The following is a 22,317-nucleotide window of genomic DNA, read 5'->3' as shown; positions in this document are numbered from 1 at the left end:
ATGACTGTATTTTGTTAAGTGCATTACCTATAAAGTAGTCTCTCTAATGTTTATTTATACGTCACCAAGGCCCACGAATTTCTTTAAAAATTATGAAGTTTTTGTGAATTCCTTTCCACTATCATCTGTCTAACAGCCACATAAAATCTATTTCAAATAAGCTGATGAGAATTGCCCCCTAGTGTCAGGAGGATGACTTAAGACAACTACGTTCATAGATTCCTGAAAATGCTACCACATGAGGCAACTGTATACAGAAAGATCATGTGCTCACAAAATTGTTACGAAATAATCGAAAGCTAGCACATTATGAGCGCATGGTGCAATGAATCTCAGCTGAACCTCAACATAAAATATGGTAATTTAATTCCCGTAACCGACCAAAATATCCCATGTCGTTCGACTGCATGAACATGGTCCAGTCTTCAGAACCAGTGACGCAAGCCGTCCGCTGTGGCCAAGCGGTTATAGGCGCTTCAGTCCGGAACTGCACTGCTGATACAGTCGCAGGTTCGAAACCTGCCTCGGGCATGGATGTGTGTGATGTCTTTGGGTTAGTTAGGTTTAAGTAGTTCTAAGTCTAGGGGACTGATGACCTCAGACGTTAAGGCCCATAGTGCTTAGAGCCATCTGAACCACTTTTGAACCAGTGACGCATTGTGAATAGTCAAGAATCCGTCTGCAGCGATTTAGGATGCTATGATCACATTAATCAAACCCTGAACAGGAGTTGATAGTGTGAGATTTTTACGGAGAATGCTAAGGATATGTAACACACCCGAGACAGGTCACTTAAACAATTCTTGATAGACCAATTCTTGAACGCTGTTCGTGAGGCAGCAATTCCGCTCAATCTCAGGTACAGGAAGGGAAGGAAGGAACATCACAGCTTAATGTCACCGACTAAGTACACTGGTGTGCAAAACTTAAGGACAAAAGAAAGTTTGTATGATGTGTCACCGCCAAATAACGTGCCTCGGTCGAACTTGGACCATACATAGGATGTATAGTACAGAAGGTACCTGAAAGAAATACCCAATGAGGCAAACAGCAATGACACTTTTACACTACTGGCCATTAAAATTGCTACACCACGAAGATGACGTGCTACAGACACCAAATTCAACCGACAGGAAGAAGATGCTGCGATATGCAAATGATTAGCTTTTCAGAGCATTCACACAAGGTTGGCGACGGTGGCGATACCTACAACGTGCTGACATGAGGAAAGTTTCCAACCGATTCCTCATTCACAAACAGCAGTTGACCGGCGTTGCCTGGTGAAACGTTGTTGTGATGCCTCGTATAAGGAGGAGAAATGTGTACCATCACGTTTATGACTTTGATAAAGGTCGGATTGTAGCCTATCGCGATTGCGGTTTATCGTATCGCGACATTGCTGCTCGCGTTGTTCGAGATCCACTGACTGTTAGCAGAAAATGGAATCGGTAGGTTCAGGAGGGTAATACGGAACGCCGTGATGGATCCCAACGGCCTCGTATCACTAGCAGTCGAGATGACACGCATCTTATCCGCATGGCTGTAACAGATCGTGCAGACACGTCTCGATCACTGAGTCAACAGATGGGGACGTTTGCAAGACGAAAACCATCTGCACGAACAGTTCGACGACGTTTGCAGCAGCATGAACTATCAGCTCGGAGACCATGGCTGCGGTTACCCTTGACGCTGCATCACAGACAGGAGCGCCTGCGATAGTGTACTCAACGACGAACCCGTGTGCACGAATGGCAAAACGTCATTTTTCTCGGATGAATCCAGGTTCTGTTTACAGCATCATGATAGTCGCATCCGTGTTTGGTGACATCGCGGTGAACGCACATTCGAAACGTGTATTCGTCATCGCCATACTGGCATATCACCCGGCGTGATGGTATTTGGTGCCATTGGATACACGTCTCGGTCACCTCTTTTCGCATTGACGGCACTTTGAACAATGGACGTTACATTTCAGATGTGTTACGACCCGTGGCTCTACCCTTCATTCGATCCCTGTTAACCCTACTGTTCAGCAGGATAATGCACGACCGTATCTTGCAGGTACTGTACGGGCCTCTCTGGATACAGAAAATGTTCGACTACTGCCCTGGCCAGCACATTCTCCAGATCTCCAGATCTCTCACCAATTGAAAACGTCTGGTCTGGTCAATGGTGGCCGAGCAACTGGCTCGTCACAATACGCCAGTCACTACTCCTGATGAACTGTGGTATCGTGTTGAAGCTCCATGGGCAGCTGTACCTGTACACGCCATCCAAGCTCTGTTTGACTCAATGCCCAGGGGTTTCAAGGCCGTTATTACGGCCAGAGATGGTTGTTCTGGTTACTGATTTCTCTGGATCTATACACCCAAATTGCGTGAAAATGTAATCAGATGTCAGTTTTAGTATAATATATTTGCCCAATGAATACCCGTTTATCATTTACATTTCTCCTTGGTGTATCAATTTTCATGGCCAGTAGTGTACGTGGGCAGTTTTAACCATAAGCATCTGATCGGTACGAGATGCGCACGGCAGTGAGTTGTCAGCATTGGAAGACAAACAAGAAAATTGCCTAAGAAAATTCCCTATTTTGCGACCCCTCACCCACAGTGACCAATCTATTAACAACATAGTTTATAAACAACATACACTTGCTAAGGCACCAGCATATTTGTTGTTAATTAAATGCCTCCATACAATCTACTTTCCCTGTGCACTCCAATCGCATGGAGGTAATAGGAACCGACAATTTTTCAGGCGCCAATTAAATTTACATGATCATAATCACCGAACTCACGTGCCCATTTTGGTTCTGTAAACTGTTGGGTGGAAGGAATAAGTTCACTGACATCAGCCGGAGCCTCAGAAACTTCTTTCTCAGCTGCTGAAGAAGGTAGGAGCGTGGGGGCTTCCTGTCCAAGGGCCTGAGTAATACCCTCCAGATTACCATCTTCATCCTCTTCAGATTTTGACAGTTCTGACAAATCGCTTGGAATATCCTCAAAAAGTAGACAGTAGTTTTATCTAATTCCGCCAAGGTGTATGTTTTATCCACCTAAATAGAGGAAAAAGTTAAATAACTTACTGTGTACAGGGTGTTACAAAAAGGTACGGCCAAACTTTCAGGAAACATTCCTCACACACAAATAAAGAAAAGGTGTTATGTGCACATGTGTCCGGAAACGCTTAATTTCCATGTTAGAGCTCATTTTAGTTTCGTCAGTATGTACTGTACTTCCTCGATTCACCGCCAGTTGGCCCAATTGAAGGAAGGTAATGTTGACTTCGGTGCTTGTGTTGACATGCGACATCAGTACGTACCATCAACAGGTTAGTGTTCATCACGAACGTGTTTTTGCAGTCAGTGCAATGTTTACAAATGCGGAGTTGGCAGATGACCATTTGATGTATGGATTAGCACGGGGCAATAGCCGTGGCGCGGTACGTTTGTATCGAGACAGATTTCCAGAACGAAGGTGTCCCTACAGGAAGACGTTCGAAGCAATTGATCGGCGTCTTAGGGAGCACGGAACATTCCAGCCTATGCCTCGCGACTGGGGATGACCTAGAACGACGAAGACACTTGCAATGGACGAGGCAATTCTTCGTGCAGTTGACGATAAGCATAATGTCAGCGTCAGATAAGTTGCTGCTGTACAAGGTAACGTTGGCCACGTCACTGTATGGAGAGTGCTATGGGAGAACCAGTTGTTTCCGTACCATGTACAGCGTGTGCCGGCACTATCAGCAGCTGATTGGCCTCCACGGGTACACTTCTGCGAATGGTTCATCCAACAATGTGTCAATCCTTATTTCAGTGCAAATGTTCTCTTTACGGATGAGGCTTCATTCCAACATGATCAAATTGTAAATTTTCACGGTCAACATGTGTGGGCTGGCGAGAATCCGTACGCAATTGTGCAATCACGTCATCAACACAGATTTTCTGTGAACGTTTGGGCAGGCATTGTTGGTGATGTCTCGATTGGGCCCCATGTTCTTCCACCTACGCTCAATGGAGCACGTTATCATGATTTCATACGGGATACTCTACCTGTGCTGCTACAACATGTGCCTTTACAAGTACGACACAACATGTGGTTCATGCACGATGGAGCTCCTGCACATTTCAGTCGAAGTGTTCGTACGCTTCTCAACAACAGATTCGGTGACCGGTGGATTGGTAGAGGCGGACCAATTCCATGGCCTCCACGCTCTCCTGACCTCAACACTCTTGACTTTCATTTATGGGGGCATTTGAAAGCTCTTGTCTACGCAACCCCGGTACCAAATGTAGAGACTCCTCGTGCTCGTATTGTGGACGGCTGTGATACAATACGCCATTCTCCAGGGCTGCATCAGCGCATCAGGGATTCCATGCGACGGAGGGTGGATGCATGTATCCTCGCTAACGGAGTACATTTTGAACATTTCCTGTAACAAAGTGTTTGAAGTCACGCTGGTACGTTCTGTTGCTGTGTGTTTCCATTCCATGATTAATGTGATTTGAAGAGAAGTAATAAAATGAGCTCTAACATGGAAAGTACGCATTTCCGGACACATGTCCACATAACATATTTTCTTTCTTTGTGTGTGAGGAATGTTTCCTGAAAGTTTGGCCGTACCTTTTTGTAACACCCTGTATAAGAATAGAAGCTTTGTATGGTAAAGGTATCATATTAGCATTGTGGTTTCACAGCGAAACCACCATCATTTGTGCTTTTCATTGCTTCAAATAATGTGCTACATTCAAGCTTCAGGCATATTTTCAATCTAGAATATATGTCGTGGCGTGTATAAAGATTTTACTTATACTGAATAAAGTACAGCATCTGAATAACACAAAACAACGTGTCTGAATCAAAATATGTCGGACTTGCATGGAAAACAAGCGCTGAATGCCGGTTCCCGCTAGCAGCGTTGCTATCTCAAGATTTATTGAGTTAGTTCATCGAAAATCCGCTAGAGTGCACTACAAGCAAGGGTGAGACAGTGGTTTCACAGTGAGCCACATATGGCGCAAAGGGATACAATGCAGCATAAAGTGGTTTCACAGTGAAACCACTGTGACACACAGAGTTAAGTAACACTATGTTCAATGAAGACTGTTCCGCACCAGTCTTAATCACGGCACACATCCAACTGCACAAGGTCTTTCCAGATGCGTGCATGTCAAGGAGGTTAGCACCACTTACTAGTGTATAGTAGACATGAGAATTTTGTGGTGGTATAACAAACAGTTAAGAAGAAAAGTGTGGTTTATGCATGATGGAGCTCCAGACAGGTGGAGTTTGGAGCAGGTGATATAAATCAACAGTGCTTTCAATTCTAAAGTATTGTCCTAGTGTCCAGGGCCAGTTCCAAGAAGGTATTGGCAAGTGTGAAATGATCATAGAACATAAACACATGCACTCCTAAGGCTGCACAGTTCTGAATTTAAACATACTATAAAGTTAAAGCCATGTGGTTTCTGAAATATTAGCCATGCAGACTGCAATGCCCTTAATACTCTAATTCAGGACATACATGTCCGACATACATGCAACATGTAAGTTTGCTATCCCACTCCCTACGGTGACCAACTTTAAGATGATAAAACTACCTCCATCTTCACCAAAGAGGAGGGAGTGGCGGGGGTTGGAGGAGAGAACTGGGGGCATTTATCAGAGGGGGGGGGAGGGGGTGTTAGTGAATTAATTTGATATAAAAGGTGTGCTTTTATCAGAAATGGTAAAGATGTGGAGGGTTTGAGGTGCCCAAAGGGGTGGAGGGGGATAGGTGAAGGCTTTCTCAGAAGGATGAACTATCCCTTGGGGTTATAAACTGGTTATCAGAGGAATAGGTTAAGGAGAGGGGAGAGTGTCATAAATCAATCAAGTTTGCCCCTGAATGTATGCTTGCTGCTGAATGTATGCAACCTGCACAAACACAATGTGCTCATTCCTGCTTTGCCCCCCCCCCCCCCTCCCTACTTACATATAATGATAAAGGATATGTATGGGAGAAATAATTCACCTAATGCCATGTTATCATAGTTAAAACTGACTTAGAGACAAAGAACACAAGTGCAAGGTTACATACCAAAACATACCACACCATTTCCTTTCTTGCAGTCAATTTTAAAAGAAAATCTTTACAATGTTGTTAAAAAAAATACATAGCCTAAATCCATCCAAACTTTCACTAGGGTATCTCCTGTAATTTGAAATAATTTGCTGCATAACTTTAAAGATTTTTAGTAACAAAGTTTCCCATTTATGTACTACATATATAATATCTCTATTAAGAAATATATGGCATCTTTATGTCTGAATGTTCATTACAGTAACGAATAAACATTAGAAGTAAATCTTTCAATAGCTGTTCAAAATTTATGTAATAATTTTTCCCCTTTGCATATTAATATATATTTATATTTTATATAATTTAAAAAAATATGCAGCCTGTGTCCATCTAAATGTTTGCCAGAGTACTGGACATAAAACTGAAATAAATCGTTCAAGGAATTTGAGATTTTTGGTAGTAACGTTTCCACTTTATATATTACACACATGTAAAATTACATTGGTGTCCAAAATCAAAGCGACAAACGGCAATTTTCCATGGTTGCGTTTATTTTGCCACAAAACAGTATAAACAGGTGATAGTAAAGTAGAAACAATGTACAGAATACGAAACGTATTCCAACTTACCGGATTTGCACACACATTCTGACAACTAATTAATGTGCTCAGTATGGGCTGCAGCCACCTATGGCACCAATACAGGCCTGACAAAGATGGGGCATGCTATGAATAATGTGATCACTTTCATGTTGAGGCAATAACGCCCATTCTTCCTGCAGCAGAGTTGCTCAAGTCTTGAAGAGTGGTTGATGGATGCTGATGTGATGAAACCCTTCCCTCTAGAGCATCCCAGACATGATCTATCGGATTCAATTCGGTAGAACGAGCAGGCCACGCCATGCGTGCAATATCTTCCGTTACCAAAAAAACATCAACCACCCATGCTCTGTGAGGTCGAGCATTATCATCCATCAGTACGAAGTCTCAGCCCACAACCACCTCGTACGAGATCCCAAGATATCCTCACGGTACCTGACAGCAGTTAAATCTTGCTGATTCGCATGTACAATTTCATGAATAGGGGTTCGAGTGGTCAACATAATCCTTGCCCACACCAATAAGGATTCTCCTTTATGTCGGTCTCTTTACACAATGTTCGGGTCCCGAAATCGTGTTCAACGTGCCCTCCAGATGCGAATATGTCGAGAATCACTCTCCAGACCAAATCGGGACTCATCAACACGTCGAGTGAATGCTGCGAAGTCGGATACCAGTTGCAGTGTACTAAGGCGGTACCTTCGTGCCCTTACAGCCAAATAACGGTCCACTCTTCCTGACGTCACACGTTGTCGGCAATGTCCTGGTCTCCAGAACACGGTTTCGCTCTCTAAAAACTGTCGCCTCACCCAAGAAACAACAGAACGATTCACATTAAGCCATCGGGCAACATCAGTTTGCGACTCTCCTGCTTCCCATGACCCTCCACAGCACAGAGTGTGTAGGCGTCTTCTCTGTGCCACATTGCACCGTCTGTGATTTCGGATGTGGGACTACCTTGCAAACACTGCCCCTCTTGACAAGTGCCTTGACGTCATTGCTAGCGTGGTTGTCCGTTGATCAGAATGCCATCTTCCGAGCAGAACACGATTGTAACGACAGCTGTTGACAGTTTGTATGATTATATCATGAATTCGACACAGGACTAGCAATTCTTCTCAAACGATGTGTTATCTTAGGCTTTCCCGGCGAATTAACTGTTTGTACTGTTCTCGGGTCTCCAGCCGGGTTCAGTCGTTTTCAAACCACGATATTTCGACAGCGTTCCCTGCCGTCATCTTCAGGTGATACCTGCAGACTGAGCGTCTCCGCTGAATCTACTTCCCTTTATTCTCTGATCGCTCCCCACCCCTTCCCCCCGCGTCTTGCCGCACGCGGCACTGCGTGGAGGGGTGGTGGGGAGGGGTGGGCTGCTGGCTTCTGGATGCGAACTGTGGACCATCAGGTGTCCTGTGGCCTTCGTCGGGCGGGAAGTGCTTTGGGTCGGCGCTGTGCCTTTAGTTGGCTGAGTGCTGGGTCCGAGGCTTTGCTGAGGTTGAAACCGGCGTCTCTGTTGATCAGTCCATCAGCTACACGTATTTCAATCGCCTCCTTCAGAACACAGTCCCAAAAAGACGAGGCCTGCCGTAAAACTTCCGTTTCCAGGTACTCCATAGTATCTCCAGTATCCATGTAAAGTCCCGCAACCACAGATTTTGTAGGCTGCTTCAGTTCAGTGTGCCTTCTGTGTTCTTGGCATCTTTCTTAGAGTGTCCGCACAGTTTGCCCGATGTATGCCTTACCGCATTTACACGGAATACGGTAAACACCCGGTTTGCGCAGCCCCAGGTCATCTTTTACTGTACGCGTTTTCGGAGGTGGGCGGAAGACACATTTGATGTTACATCGAGCCAGAATTCTGCCGAGTTTGTTGGACACTTTGCCGGCGTAAGGCAGGTACGGCATTGTCTTCTCGTCCTCTTCGTTCTCTCTCTGCTGGGCTTGTGCATTCTGCCTGAAAGCACGTCGAATTTGACTCTCGTTATATCCGTTCTTCTTGAAAACGTCCTTAAGGTGGTTAAGTTCTTCTTGTAGGCTTTCCTCATCCGATATTGCGCAGTACACCCTCATGCTGTGAAGGATGATGGCAACTGGTAGCAGGGAGATACAGATCAGTGTGGGTTTCTTTCCTGTATACACAGTATTCAAAGGTGCCATCCGCTTTGCGCTTGACTAGGACGTCCAGAAACGGGAGTTCACCATTCTCTTACACCTCCGTGGTGAATTTGATGTTAGGATGCAGAGAATTCAGACGTTGGAGAAACTCTTGAAGTTTTTCTCTTCCATGTGGCCATATCACAAATGTGTCGTCAACATATCTGTAAAAGCAGATAAGCTTCAGTGCTGCAGTTTCCAGTGCTTTCTCTTCGAAGTCCTCCATAAACACGTTTGCTACCACCGGTAACAGGAGTCACCCCTTGGCAACGCCATCCGTTTGTTCGTAGTAGTTTCCATCGAAGAGAAAGACTGTTGATGTGTGGACAAATTCGAAAAGATTAGTCACCAAGCGGCACTCTGGTGAAAAGTGAGACCACATCGAAGCTCACCATGAGGTCCTGGTTACGGAGGCGCAGCTCCTGCAGCCGTTGAATGAAATTTACAGAATTCCTGATGTGATGCTGACATTTCCCGACGTGAGGGCTTAACTCCGCCGTCATATATTTGGCTAGCTGGTACGTTGGAGCGCCTATGTTGCCGACGACAGGGCGCAAAGGAACATCCTTTTTGTGCACCTTTCGTAACCCATAGAGCCTTGGGGGTGCAGCAGCTCAAGGTCGGAGCTTCTCGACGATTTCCTTCGGCAGGCACTGGCGTAGAAGCTCAATAGTCTTCTTTTTTACCCTGTTGGTCGGATCTCCATTCAGTTTTCTGTATGCTGGATCCTCGAATAGGTCGTACATTTTGTGATTGTACTCTGATAATGGAAGCAGTACAGTTGAATTTCCTTTATTTGCAGGTAAAATAACTTTCAGCATCAATCCGTAGTTCTCGAATGGCAGCTCTTTCTGCTTTCGTGATGTTCGACCTCGGTAGAGCGGCTTTGGTAATCGCACAAGACGTTTCCCGATGGATCTCTTCTGCTTCTTCGGTGGGAAGTATGGAAATTACATGTTCTATACCACTGAAGTCTCCGGTGGGTATAGTAGTCGGTGTTGGTGCGAAATTTAGTCCCTTTTCCAGAACTGATTTTGCTGCGTCGTCAATCTCCTTCCCGTTGAAGTTGATTACGGTTCGTCGTTGCACTTCTTGCGCCTGTTTTTCTCTGGCTGCCAGACATTGGAACTTGGAGACTTGTTTAGAAGTGGCACTGTGTCGAGACAGGTCCACATGAGCCCAAGACACAGTGTCGACCCACTCCCAAGAATCGGTCGAGAGCAAACAAGCTATCTCTAAGTGGAGTCCGAGTAATTCCTTAGATGTCGTGTCTAGCCGCCGACAGGTGTACCGGATCCATTCCCTTACAAGCGCCAGGCTAGCTCTTCTTGTGATCCGGTGGGCGGCCACGGTATTTATGTGATGGATAATCCTCGCGAATGTCGGTATTATGCTTTAGTCATGGCACCGCATCAGGAAGGCGAGAGAGCTCGGTAGACGGTCCTTCCGTTCGCGAAGCTTATCCAGCTTCTTGAGTATCTGGTTCATCTCCTCCCCATAGAGGAATCTGATGTGTGATCTTAGGCTTTCCCGGCGAATTAACTGTTTGTACTGTTCTCGGGTCTCCAGCCGGGTGCAGTCGTTTTCAAACCACGATTTTGAAAAAAACTACTTGGTGAAGAAACTGGAGTCTCATGCACCTCTTAGCTTTACTCGTCAGCTGCAAGATAAAATGCATTACATTTAATTAATGGTTATAATTATTGCGATGTTTCAAAATTAAGTAACCTACCTCAAGAATTTCTAGAAGGTTGCATTGAAAAATAGGGGTCGCTATGAATTTGCGTTTGGTGCATGTTAGGTGATATGTTTCTGCGTATGAAATGTAGCTAACATGCTGAATTATTCTTTACACTTAGAGCCTATTGCTATCTATCACCAATCTCGTACGTAAAGCGCTTTGTCTCGGACTCATGTGACAGTGAAAACGCCACAATGAAATATTTGTAACGGTTCTCATATCTCATAAAATGTTTAAGATATCAAAACAAGACTTTGGGAAATGATAGTACACAAAGAAAAGAATATTCTGCCATACGATTAATTGGTAAAACTTTCATGCCTAACAGATATTCAAGCAACTACAGATTTTTTCCAATGAAACATTTTTAAGGGCCATAGATAGCTGATGAAACTATAACTGTTACAGGTTCCTAGCAATCACAAACGTTTTCGTTTCAGAGACTGGCCCTGACATTCCTACAGGATTCACACTGTTGGAAGTACTGTGGAGTCAATCACCAAAATGCTGTGGGATAGTCTCCTGCCACACAACATTCGAGCGTGGTTTTCTAAAGACTGTAAATAATTTATATAACATACAGAATTTCCAAACTGCAGTCGGTGAGCCGGCCGTAGTGGCCGTGCCGTTCTAGGTGCTACAGTCTGGAGCCGAGCGACCGCTACGGGCGCAGGTTCGAATCCTGCCTCGGGCATGGATGTGTGTGGTGTCCTGAGGTTTGTTAGGTTTAATTAGTTCTAAGTTCTAGGCGACTGATGACCTCAGAAGTTAAGTCGCATAGTGCTCAGAGCCATCTGAACCATTTTTGCAGTCGGTGATGATGTCACAAAAAATATTCGTCTAAAATGCCCAGAAAATTCAGGGTCAAAGATTTATAGTTACAAAAATTTTCATTCAATATTTAAGCAGTTACAGATCCTCAGGGGAAAATCGTTATAATCAATGTTTGGGGATATGGGAAGGAATGGGAAAGTGGTAGATTTTATTCTTCTAGTGTATTTCGCTTGATTCAAGACGGGGAGCTTAATATACCGCAAGACTATCCACTACAGAATACATCAGTTGGATTGACTTTTGTATTCATTGGAAATCTGGCACACACATTGCTGAGGCATTTTATCAAATATTACAATCAATGTGTTTTAGATCCGTGGAATAAATATCTCAATAATAGATTTTCCAGACCACAACAATTAGCAGAATTTGCTTTTAGAATAATGAGCGCTAAGTGGGGCTCATTTTGGAAGCCAACTGAAACTTTGCCAGAATTTGCTGACGATGTTGTGAAACGTACTTGTTCTACACAGCACTGTCGCCGACCTACAAGGATCCCTCAGTGTCAATGAGCAGCATACAGTAGACCATCAGACAGGACGAAACTTTAACAGACCTTCAAATGAAGCTGTCCAAATGACATAGTTTTGAAACTTTTTCTCACATAATAAAAGAGGACTCAAGTGTTTCTCAGCTATGCTACTTCAGCTCTATCATCTCTCGTTTCAAGATAATGAGAGGGATAAGAGATTAATGAAATGCATTCTGTACTTGTAGTCCGTAATTCTGCTGCCATCTCATCACATAACTTGTCCAAAATGAATCAGTTTTGATGATAAGTTATTTCGGTGGTTCCATGTAGAACGCCAAGGAAAAACAGCTGCTATAAAAGCTTCCGCTGATACCATTTCCATACAGTACAACAAAAGATACGCAAGAGTCAGTAACAGTACTGACGCTGCTACCCACAGCGGCAGCCGAATGGTGCCGTTGTTGCCCGACCGCAGCCGGAGTCACTCGAACTGTCTGGTCGCCGCGCGCTCAGAGAGAGAGAGAGAGAGAGAGAGAGAGAGAGAGAGAGAAAGTTTCATTCTCCTACTGGCGCTCTGTGCCGCTCCGCTCGCAGCGTCATTACTATCACTCGCACTGAGCGGCACTGGTTTGTTTCGTCATCGCTGCTCTGCTTGCCGCGCCCCTCCACTATAACCGCAGTCAAGGAGCGATCAAAAAGATTTCGTTTGAGGGCGTTGCTCCAGCGTATATGTTACGCCGGTATACAGGGTGAATCGCCCAAAACTTGCGCCGCAAATATTGCGGAAACGGAAATTACTGTTGATGTATAGTTTTCACAGAATGGATTGGTTGTCAGGGGCTCATATTGTTAGCCAATAAAAAGATTGTAATGATACTTAGAAAGTGTATTTTTTGTGCACAATATACTTGTTTAAATAGAACAGTGCCTACTGACATTAACAAACAAAAAAATAGGTAAATTAGAATGTCAGTTTGTTGCGGGATTCTAGTGCGAGTTGTTTACCAGATGCCGTATTTTAAAAAGTTTCCAAAATGGCTCTGGTTTCCACATCGACATATGTCTGTGCCAGTCAACCGGCGTAGTTTCTAAGTACAATGTTGTTATGTTTGCTTTCTGTGTGTTTGTATGTTCCTTGAGTGCACAGCGACTCGCTAGTCAGTGTGTGGCGGTCCAAGCAGTAGGTTTTGAGTGGACGATGGAGTTTATCAATGCAGAAAAAGCCGACATGCTCATGGTGTATGGAGAGTATAGCAAGAATGTAGTTCGTTCTTATATGGTGTATGCGGCAAAATGTCGCAACAGACGTCATACATCTCGGTAGTTATTTATCAGCCTCTTCAACCAGTAACGTGAAAGTGGCTGTGTAACACCTAGACAACGTAACATAAGGAAACAAGTGACGACAGAAGAGGGGAAATAGATGTTCTTGGTTCTGTTGCAGTTGATACGCAGGTTAGCTCCCGCTCAGTCACGTGTCCTACGCATTCTCCATCGAAATAAGTTCCATCCTTATCACACCTCTCTCCATCATCAAGGGCTGGATGGAAACGATTATGAGAATCGTGTTAACTTCTGTACATGGACATTAAGACAGGATACCCCACATGTACCATGTATCTTGTTTAGTGACGAAACCACATTTACCCTTCACAGCCGGGTAAACCACCGAAACATGCACTATTCGTCCCCACTGGCTTCGTCAGGTGGAACATCAGTGTCCATGGAGTGTAAACGGGTGGTGTGGAATATTAAACCATCAGCTCATCGGCCTGTTTCTACCGGACAGAACACTGAATGTGCACAGCTATTGCAGCTTCCTAACAGACCATCTTCCACAGATGCTATAAGACGTTCCTCTGCAGACTAGGGGGAACCTGTGGTACTGACATGATGGCTGTCCAGTCCATAGCGCACGAAGTACTACAGCATGTCTTCACAAATTGTTTCCAAATCGCTTAATTGGACAAGAGGTCATGTACCAGGGTACCTTCACTTGTCTGTTCCTCAGATTTGACGCTTGTAGACATTTTTCTGTGGAGAAGCTGAAAGACGCTATCTACAAGGACAAACCAATTACACCCAATGATATGAAATGATGTATTACTGCAGCCTGCTTGGACACCTCTGCTGAAATGGTAGCATGTGTGCAGCAGCTGTTCCACCCCAGACTGGAACCCTGTACTGCTGCTGCCAGTGGTCATTTTGAACCCAACATGTGATGGTCAATTCTCTCATTACTGGTCAGAATCCACGTAACTAATGTATGCACTTGTGTTCTTCTGTGATGGTTCAAAAATGTTCAAATGTGTGTGAATTCCTATGGGACTAAACTGCTGAGGTCGTCGGTCCCTAGACGTACACACTACTTAAACTAACTTATGCTAAGAACAACACACACACCCATGCCCGGGGAAGGACTCGAATCTCCGGCGGGAGGGGCCGCGCAACCAATGACATGGCGCCTCTAACCGCGCGGCTCTGTGATGGTCATTTGTTTCATTACTGGTCAGAATTCACATAACTAGTGAATGCACTTTCGTTGTTCTTTGGTGTGATGTCCAAGTGTCGATGTGAGAACTATTCAAACTACGATATCTCGTAAACGACTTGCACTAGAATCTTGCAACAAACACTACTGACATTCTAATTCAACCTACTTTTAATTTGTTAATATCAACAGCCATTTTTCCATGTAAGAAAGTGTATCTTTGCACAAAAATAACCTTTATAGGTATTATTACAATCTGTTGATTACGTAACAGTAAAAGCCCCTGACTACCAATTCATTCTGTGAGAACGCACATAATACCATGTTCCATTTCCGCAATATCTGCAGTGCAAGTTGTAGGTGATTCACCCTGTAAAAGCATCACATGTAGGCAAGAGATTAGTGTGGCATTCGTGTCTTTCCAACATGCGAGCGGCAAATGCGAAAATGTGAACTATGGCAAATTTATTACCAAATGAGCCCAAACAGGACCAATGTGCTGTTATTCTCTTGTTGGGTGCCAAAGGACAAACACTGGTATAAATCCATCGGAGAGTGAAAGTGTGTATGGGGCAGAATGTCTGTTGAAAACCACGGTGTGGAATGGTGCGCCCAGGGGTGCCGCTGCTTCATATAACGAACGTCCCCCTATCGCAAATGTCGTCGCCAACACAAATGGGAGACACTCGAGCACCCATCCTGTCTCTCTCTGCCATGCACTTCGTGGTGGATTGCAGAGCATGGATGCATATCTTTCGCCAAGCGACAATCACGCCTTTGGTCCCCCAAAAAAGGCCTTGAAGGGTCATCCATTCCTGTCGGACAAGGATGTGCAACAAGTAGTTACGAATCTTGCCACGCAGCAGAACACAGTACTTTACCGAACGGTTGCGTCGGTGGGCTGATTCCCTCAATGCTAACTGAGATTTTGCCTGATTGGGATACCGATTCTGGACAGTACTGCCTTCGAACGGAAACTTATTAACCGCCTCTTATAGTAGTGACAGTTATGTTGCTTGTATTACTAACAGCTGCTTGCACAATATGTTCAGTATGAGGACCAGAGACGTTGACGAGATGCTGTACAGCGCCGGATTTGCACTTGGTGGCCGAAATTGGAAACAATATTTTTCCGGTGTAAATCGGTTGCGCATGAACGTATTAGCCTATCTATCAAGTTTGGCTGCCATGTGATAATTATAGCCCACACCCGACTTCCACGAGTAGCTCCTATTTCATTATAACCACCCCGTATAATGCAGACGGCTAACAACAGTTTTTCATTCACGAATGGTACAAGATGGCATGTGGGGAGAGGGGGGGGGGGGGGGGAATCGAAAGTGGTAAACTACGTACCCTCCACAATACACCGTCGGAGGATAGATGTAGATACAAGGACATACCTTACCGTTTCAAAACTAGAGTTGTGTCGGAACTTACCTGATGCGAGCTTCGTGGAGTTTCTCGACAAACTCGAGCTCCGAATCGACGAGGAAGAGCAAAGCAGAGCCGTGGGCGCCGACGCGAGCGGAGCGGCCCACTCGGTGCGCGTAGTGCGACACGGACTGCGGTGGCGACAGCTGCACCACCCAGTCCACCAGCGTCAGGTCCAGGCCGCGGGACGCCACGTCCTGCAAACAGTAGTACAGAGCCATGACACACCTGGAACAGCTGCGCAAGGGTGGGGGGAGACAAGTCGGCCGTGGCCTCTCCAAAGCGTCCATCCCGTCATTCAAATGAAATGAATCGAAGGAAAGACAGGCAACGGCTGCTAGTGGGCAATGAATTAAATAAGTGGGGAAAGCTGAAAATTTGTGCCGGACCGGGAATCGAACCTGGATTTACTGCTTCTTACGAGCGGCTGCCTTAATCGCTCCGGCTATCCGGACACGGTCCCTCACCGACACAAATTTCCAACTTACTGGATTGTCTGAAAGAACACACACCATTTGTTTAACCCTTCAGTCTTATGTGAATAAAAAACATCCGCTTGAACTCATAAGGAAATCAGCGAATGCTGCGAAATATAGAGGCTTAATAGGCAGGGACACTGTCAGCAGTGTGAGGTAAGTTGGAAATTTGCGTCGTTCAGGGACTGTGGCCAGCAGCCGAAGTGGTTAAGGGAGAACAACAGGGTGACGAACGAAAATATTGCTCAAATCCAGGTTTTCTTCCTCTGTACTGAAATTTAGTAGACAAACGGGGTTTGCTGAAATGAATAAAGCATACATTGAAGTTTTCTGGTACCTTTTTATTGAAAAATATTAATGTCTTCACTGTGTAATTGGGATTTTCCCGAGGCAACTCTGAAAGAAGGTAGACCGACGGTTGTCGCTGAATTCCGGTTGTGGTTATGTGAAACATGAAATTAACATATCATCTTGATCCTTGCAGACGTAACTATAGTTCATCGTACGGATTTACAAAGAGGTGAAATTATAGATATTTGAAAAAATGGCCACTTTTGGACCCGTCTTTTTTGGGCGAAAAGACTACTAAATATCGACATTTTAAAAAATCGGCTACGAAGAGGTTGACAGAATTCAATTTGCTTCAAAAGAGACCAAAAATCATTGAAATCGTACGAAAACTAGCGTGGGCGACGACAACCATGTCAAAAAATTTGGTTTAAAAAAACGCATTTGAAGTTTGACAACTACTTACCATATTAAAAAAAGGGACAAACCTTGAAACATACGGGATATCATCGATGCCTGGTCCATAACAACTATCATCCCGCCTATTGGATGGCCGCTTTCAGCTACTTTGACCTGATAAGTACTTATTTTCGTCCTCAAAGCCCTTTTCGTCGCTGAGCGCGTTTCCACAGAATACGCATATTTCATCGCCGATTTTGATTTGAAGGGCATTTGCCACGATTATTAAAGCAGTATGACCTACACTGAATAGTCATAAGGCCAAATTTCAAGCAATGTTAACAATTTCGCTTCGGCTGGATGTTAAGTTTAGAGTGTATATCCAAATGAGACTACTGAAACTTTCGTTTACATTTTGAGCAAAACAGTCCAAACAACGCTCCAGTAAATCAGGTTTACTCAAATCGATATAAATTGGGGTGATGGCATCGATAACGACTTGTGGCAACCAGTTCTGTAACACCGAGGCGTGCTATGCACGCTCCGCTTCAAGCGCTCACAGAATCGTTACTTTTTGGAGTTCGCGCAAAATATTTTGAGGAATAATTCTTCAATGTATACACATTCGAATTCCGTATTAAAAAAATTTCGAGTTATTTCGACCGTCACCCTGTCGTTCCCCTTTACGACAACCGCTAATGAGAAGCGGTAAATCTGGGTTCGAGTCTTGGACCGGCACAAATTTTCAACTTTCTCCATTGATTTAATTCAATGCCCACTAGCGGCCGTTTTATGTCTTTCCTTCGATTCATACATAAGATTGCATGTTTAAAAAAACCAAATTATTTACGGAAAGCACGGATGGCCGATTACGCTGCGGAAATGTAGGAGTATAGCATTATCGTGAATCACAGCAAAATGTCCCATGTGACTAGAATGCTAGTTACTCCTGTTTATTACGACGGTGAACAGAACAAATGGGCAAAATTATAAACCACTACCTCTAAATCATGCGTACTGTGGGATTTTATAATATTCTGGGAGTAAAACAATTCTCTCCAATTAAAAATCATCACTCATGTCAAAAGTACTCCCCACTCCACTCGCCGTGCCCGTTTTTTACATAACATTAAGGGTGGCTATAATTAAACTTTCGCTATTTGATAGGGCCCCATGAAAAACAAGTGATCGTAGGACAATAAAACTTTGTGGAAACATTTGTAACGACAAGAGGGAGAGAAATAGCGTGTGACCCATTGAAAGAAAAGCACTTTAATTTCGACATGAGAGCGTAACGTTTGTTAACTGCTTACTATGTTTACGTTACATGCTCAATGCGACGACCATCTGCATCAGCAACAGCCTCGAACCGCACTAGAGATTGCTTTACTACTACCCAAAACATGTTAGGTGGTATGTTGGCTACCTCCCTCTCTATGCTCATTTTCAACTTCCAAAATTTGTTACGTGTCCTGTTATTAAACCTTGTTTTTCAGGTAACCCAACAGCCAGAAATCACACAGGTTTGCTGTTGTTTTGATACAACATATTTACAAGTAAAGCCCTTCTCGCCTTGCCCAGACCCATGTTGGCTGTCTGCAACTATAATGCACACTGATGCCTGTGTTTCAACACTATATCGCCGAACCAGTACCGACGCCTAACGGGAAGTCATTACACTAACATTGCTAACAGTGCTAATCCTACAACGCACTGTCTGAACATCATTCCCACAAGGTTGGGTATCCATTCGGTAAATAGTTTTCCGTCAACACTGGCTCAAGTGCAGCGATAGTTCAATTACAACCACCCTGTAATCCTAAAAATATTATGGTCGCCGGTCAATAGACAGATTCTGTATATTCAAGTATCCGAAAGACGTTCGACACTTAAGTTCTCTATCGACTCATATCAAGCGTACGAGTATATAGCCAAGTTATTGTTTGCCTTCAATAATTGTTGATCGATAGCACCGCAACACGAAAATGGCAACATCGTAATAGATCTACAGTGACACTTTTACGGATGGTAACTACTGAAATTATTGAAAACGTTTTATGTTAAACGTCAACAGTCACAATTTGTTGGTATCCGGGTTAAATTGTATTTGTGCAACATGTTTCCATGTCTGAACTCCAACGATCGCAGGCATCACAATATTTAGCTTCAGTATACAGTGAATTTTCCACGGTATTATTGCTTTAGCGTGTACTGTGGAATGCTGTCGTCACCACTTCTGTATCTCTTTTTGTGGTATCATACTTCCTTTCACTATAGTTCACTCAGTTTTGGCGATACATAACTAATCTCTGGAAACTGAGTATGCTGGCAATGACTGACAAAATTCAGCCACCTGAAGCCATTAACGACAGGCAAAAGTATACCCTAGAAATCTACCAGCCGAGATTAAGCATGCCTGAGAACAATCCGTCAAGTACGTCTCAAAAGCTAAGGGCTAGTGTCCCTTCAAACCATCCACTGAGTACGCCTGACTTAAGCAAAAAGGTTGTAACTGTGGGACTATTTTTTACAGACTGAAACAGGCGGACTTGGGTTACCTGCACTGTACTATAGTGATGAAGCAGATACCCATGCTACGGAAAGTGTAATTATACATATCATTATTGCGGTACGTATTGTGACAAAACAGGTGGGGCCCGCCACCATCCTACTTTGTCTTTTACACTCCTAATTATATTATCTAGGATCTACAGTAACTTTTTTCTTCTTTTCTTGCTGTTATTCTTCACGAAAATTTTAATGATAAAATCTGTTATCTTAGCACACATCAAATGAATTTACAAACTAATGTAAATTAATTTTCCCTGTTCTGAACGTTTTGCTTTAATTAGTTTTGCTGGAAATGATGTATCTCAAAAGTTATTGTATTTCAAAGTTGTCGATCTACAACGCATCCATCTAGTGAGCTAACAAATAGATACAGAAAAGCAGATTATCTGTAAACTGTAGGCCAAATTTTGCTCACTTGAAAGACGTGTTTATTTTAGCTAAACCTAATTAATTTATGATATTTAATTAATTAAAGATTTCAACCAGCCCGAAATTTCAGCTCATATTGTGACCAAATCTCTATACGTTTCTGGGAAATGTTAACATACTATCGATGGGCTAAATTTTCTGAACCCAACGACACCAATAACAAAACTGTAATTGCCATAATTAAGAATTACGTAATTTTTAATATCCATATTTTAATAATCAATATGAATGGCATGCCTGTAAGTCACGATTTGCCGTAGTGTAAGCATTACTTGGTCCAGTATACTTTAATAGCTACTGCTCATATCGGTAATTTGATAAACAAAGTCTGATAGTAATTATTATAGCTATTTAGAAAGGAATATTTGACCTAGGGAAATTTCAAATAATATTCAAATAATCAAAATCACATAATATTCTAGCGCGCGTCTATATAAGGACGAAACGCTTCTACACTCATGCTCATAAATTAAGGATAATGCTGATACATGATGAAACAACACACTGGTGGCAGGTTTGCGTGTTTAAATCACCTCGGGGTATGACTATGCGGTGCATTTGACCTACGGTCGTCGCACGGTGGCGCTGGCAGCAGTCCACATACGCAGAGGTGTGTTGGTGCATGTCAGAGTACGGTGCAGCGAGTAAGTGTGTAGACGTTTCCTGACGTGCTTATTGGTGACTGCGTGTTGAAAATGGCTTAAAGAACACATATTGATGACGTTATGAGGCGTAGTATACTAGGGCGACAGGAGGCTTGTCAAACACAGCAGGTCGTAGCATGAGCCCTCCGTGTGCCACGAAGTGTGATCTCAAGATTATGGCAACGATTCCAGCAGACAGAAATGTGTCCAGGCGCTACAATACGGGACGTCCACAGTGTAAGACACCACAAGAAGACCGATATCTCACCATCAGTGCCCGCAGACGGGCACGGAGTACTGCAGGTAGCCTTGTTCTGGACCTTACCACAGCCACTGGAACAGTTGTCTCCAGACACACAGTCTACAGATAACTGCAATCTACGAACGACTGAATAAACATGGTTCATTCGCCCGGAGGCCTGCAAGGTGCATTCTTCTGACCCCTGGTCACAGGAGAGCCCTCCAAGCCTGGTGTCAAGAGCACAGTACATTGTCACTGGAACAGTGGTCCCAGGTTATGTTCATGGACGAGTACAGGTATAGTCTGAACAGTGATTCTCGCCGGGTTTTCATCTGGCGTGAACCTGGAACCAGATACCAACCCCTTAATGTACTTGAAAGGCACCTGTATGGAGGTCGTGGTCTCATGGTATAAGGTGGGATTATGATTGCTGCACATACACCCCTGCATGTCTTTGACAGAGGAACTGTAACAAGTCAGGTGTGTCGGGACGTCATTTTGCACCAGAATCGTGGAGGAGTACCTTGAAACAGAAGATATCATGCGAATGGAGTGGCCTGCCGGTTCTCCAGACCTAAACCCCATCGAGCACGTCTGGGATGTCCTCGGTCGACGTATTGCTGCACGTCTTCAAACCCCTATGACACTTCAGGAGCTCCGACAGGCACTGGTGCAAGAATGGGAGGCTATACCCCAGCAGCTGCTCGACCACCTGATCCAGAGTATGCCAACCCATTGTGCGGCCTGTGTACGTGTGCATGGTAATCATATCCCATATTGTTGTTGGGGTACATGCGCAGGAGACAGTGGCGTTTTGTAGCACATGTGTTTTGGGACGGTTTTCTCAACTTATCACCAATACCGTGTACTTACAGATCTGTGTCGTGTGTGTTCCCTATGTGCCTGTGCTATTAGCGCCAGTTTTGCGTAGTGCCACGTCGTGTGGCACCACCTTCTGCAATTATCCTTAATTTATGAGCATGAGTGTAGTTTTCGTGGAGCATGATCAGTATGTAACTTCCCCCGGGATTTATGTATCCTCTATACTGTGTGCTCTAGTGTTTTTACTTGAACTAGCCTCGATATTATTCGAGAATATGAGCAGTGAGTATTAAAATCGGTGACAGACTTAACAAATAACATTCGTAAACAAGCCACTGAGTCTTAACGAACTATTATCAACTTTACGCGTGCCTTGTAGACATTTTGCTGATCTGCTATAGGAAAAGTTACTTTGTGCGCCAATTAATTCAAGATTCTCATCCTTTTGGCGGAATATAAAGTTACCCGTCAAATGTAAGTACAAGGAGACCTGCAAAAAAATTTATGATGTGTAATGAGGCCTGATCTTTAGCGATAGGAAACAAACTCCGTAAGTACATATGCGAAGTGATGTCGTGTGAACATCTGAAAAGAACCAATGGATTTCTCTTTTTATTTATGGAGAGATACAATCCTATAAAGAACAGTTCCAGCTA

At 43.9% G+C, this 22,317-nt stretch overlaps 1 protein-coding gene across 1 annotated transcript in view; it reads right to left on the bottom strand.

Moving 5' to 3' along the window:
* The window catches only part of LOC124555568 (probable ATP-dependent RNA helicase DDX31), a 241,192-nt gene that overhangs the window by 121,541 nt on the left and 97,334 nt on the right, over positions 1 to 22,317 (bottom strand). Inside the window, exon 8 of the mRNA XM_047129527.1 lies at positions 15,798 to 15,988. Coding sequence (XP_046985483.1) covers positions 15,798 to 15,988 — 191 coding nt within the window. The remainder of the gene's footprint in view (positions 1 to 15,797; positions 15,989 to 22,317) is intronic.

Source organism: Schistocerca americana, chromosome X (assembly GCF_021461395.2).
Source record: "Schistocerca americana isolate TAMUIC-IGC-003095 chromosome X, iqSchAmer2.1, whole genome shotgun sequence".
NCBI lineage: Eukaryota > Metazoa > Arthropoda > Insecta > Orthoptera > Acrididae > Schistocerca > Schistocerca americana.
This window is presented reverse-complemented; position numbering and strand designations above follow the sequence as displayed.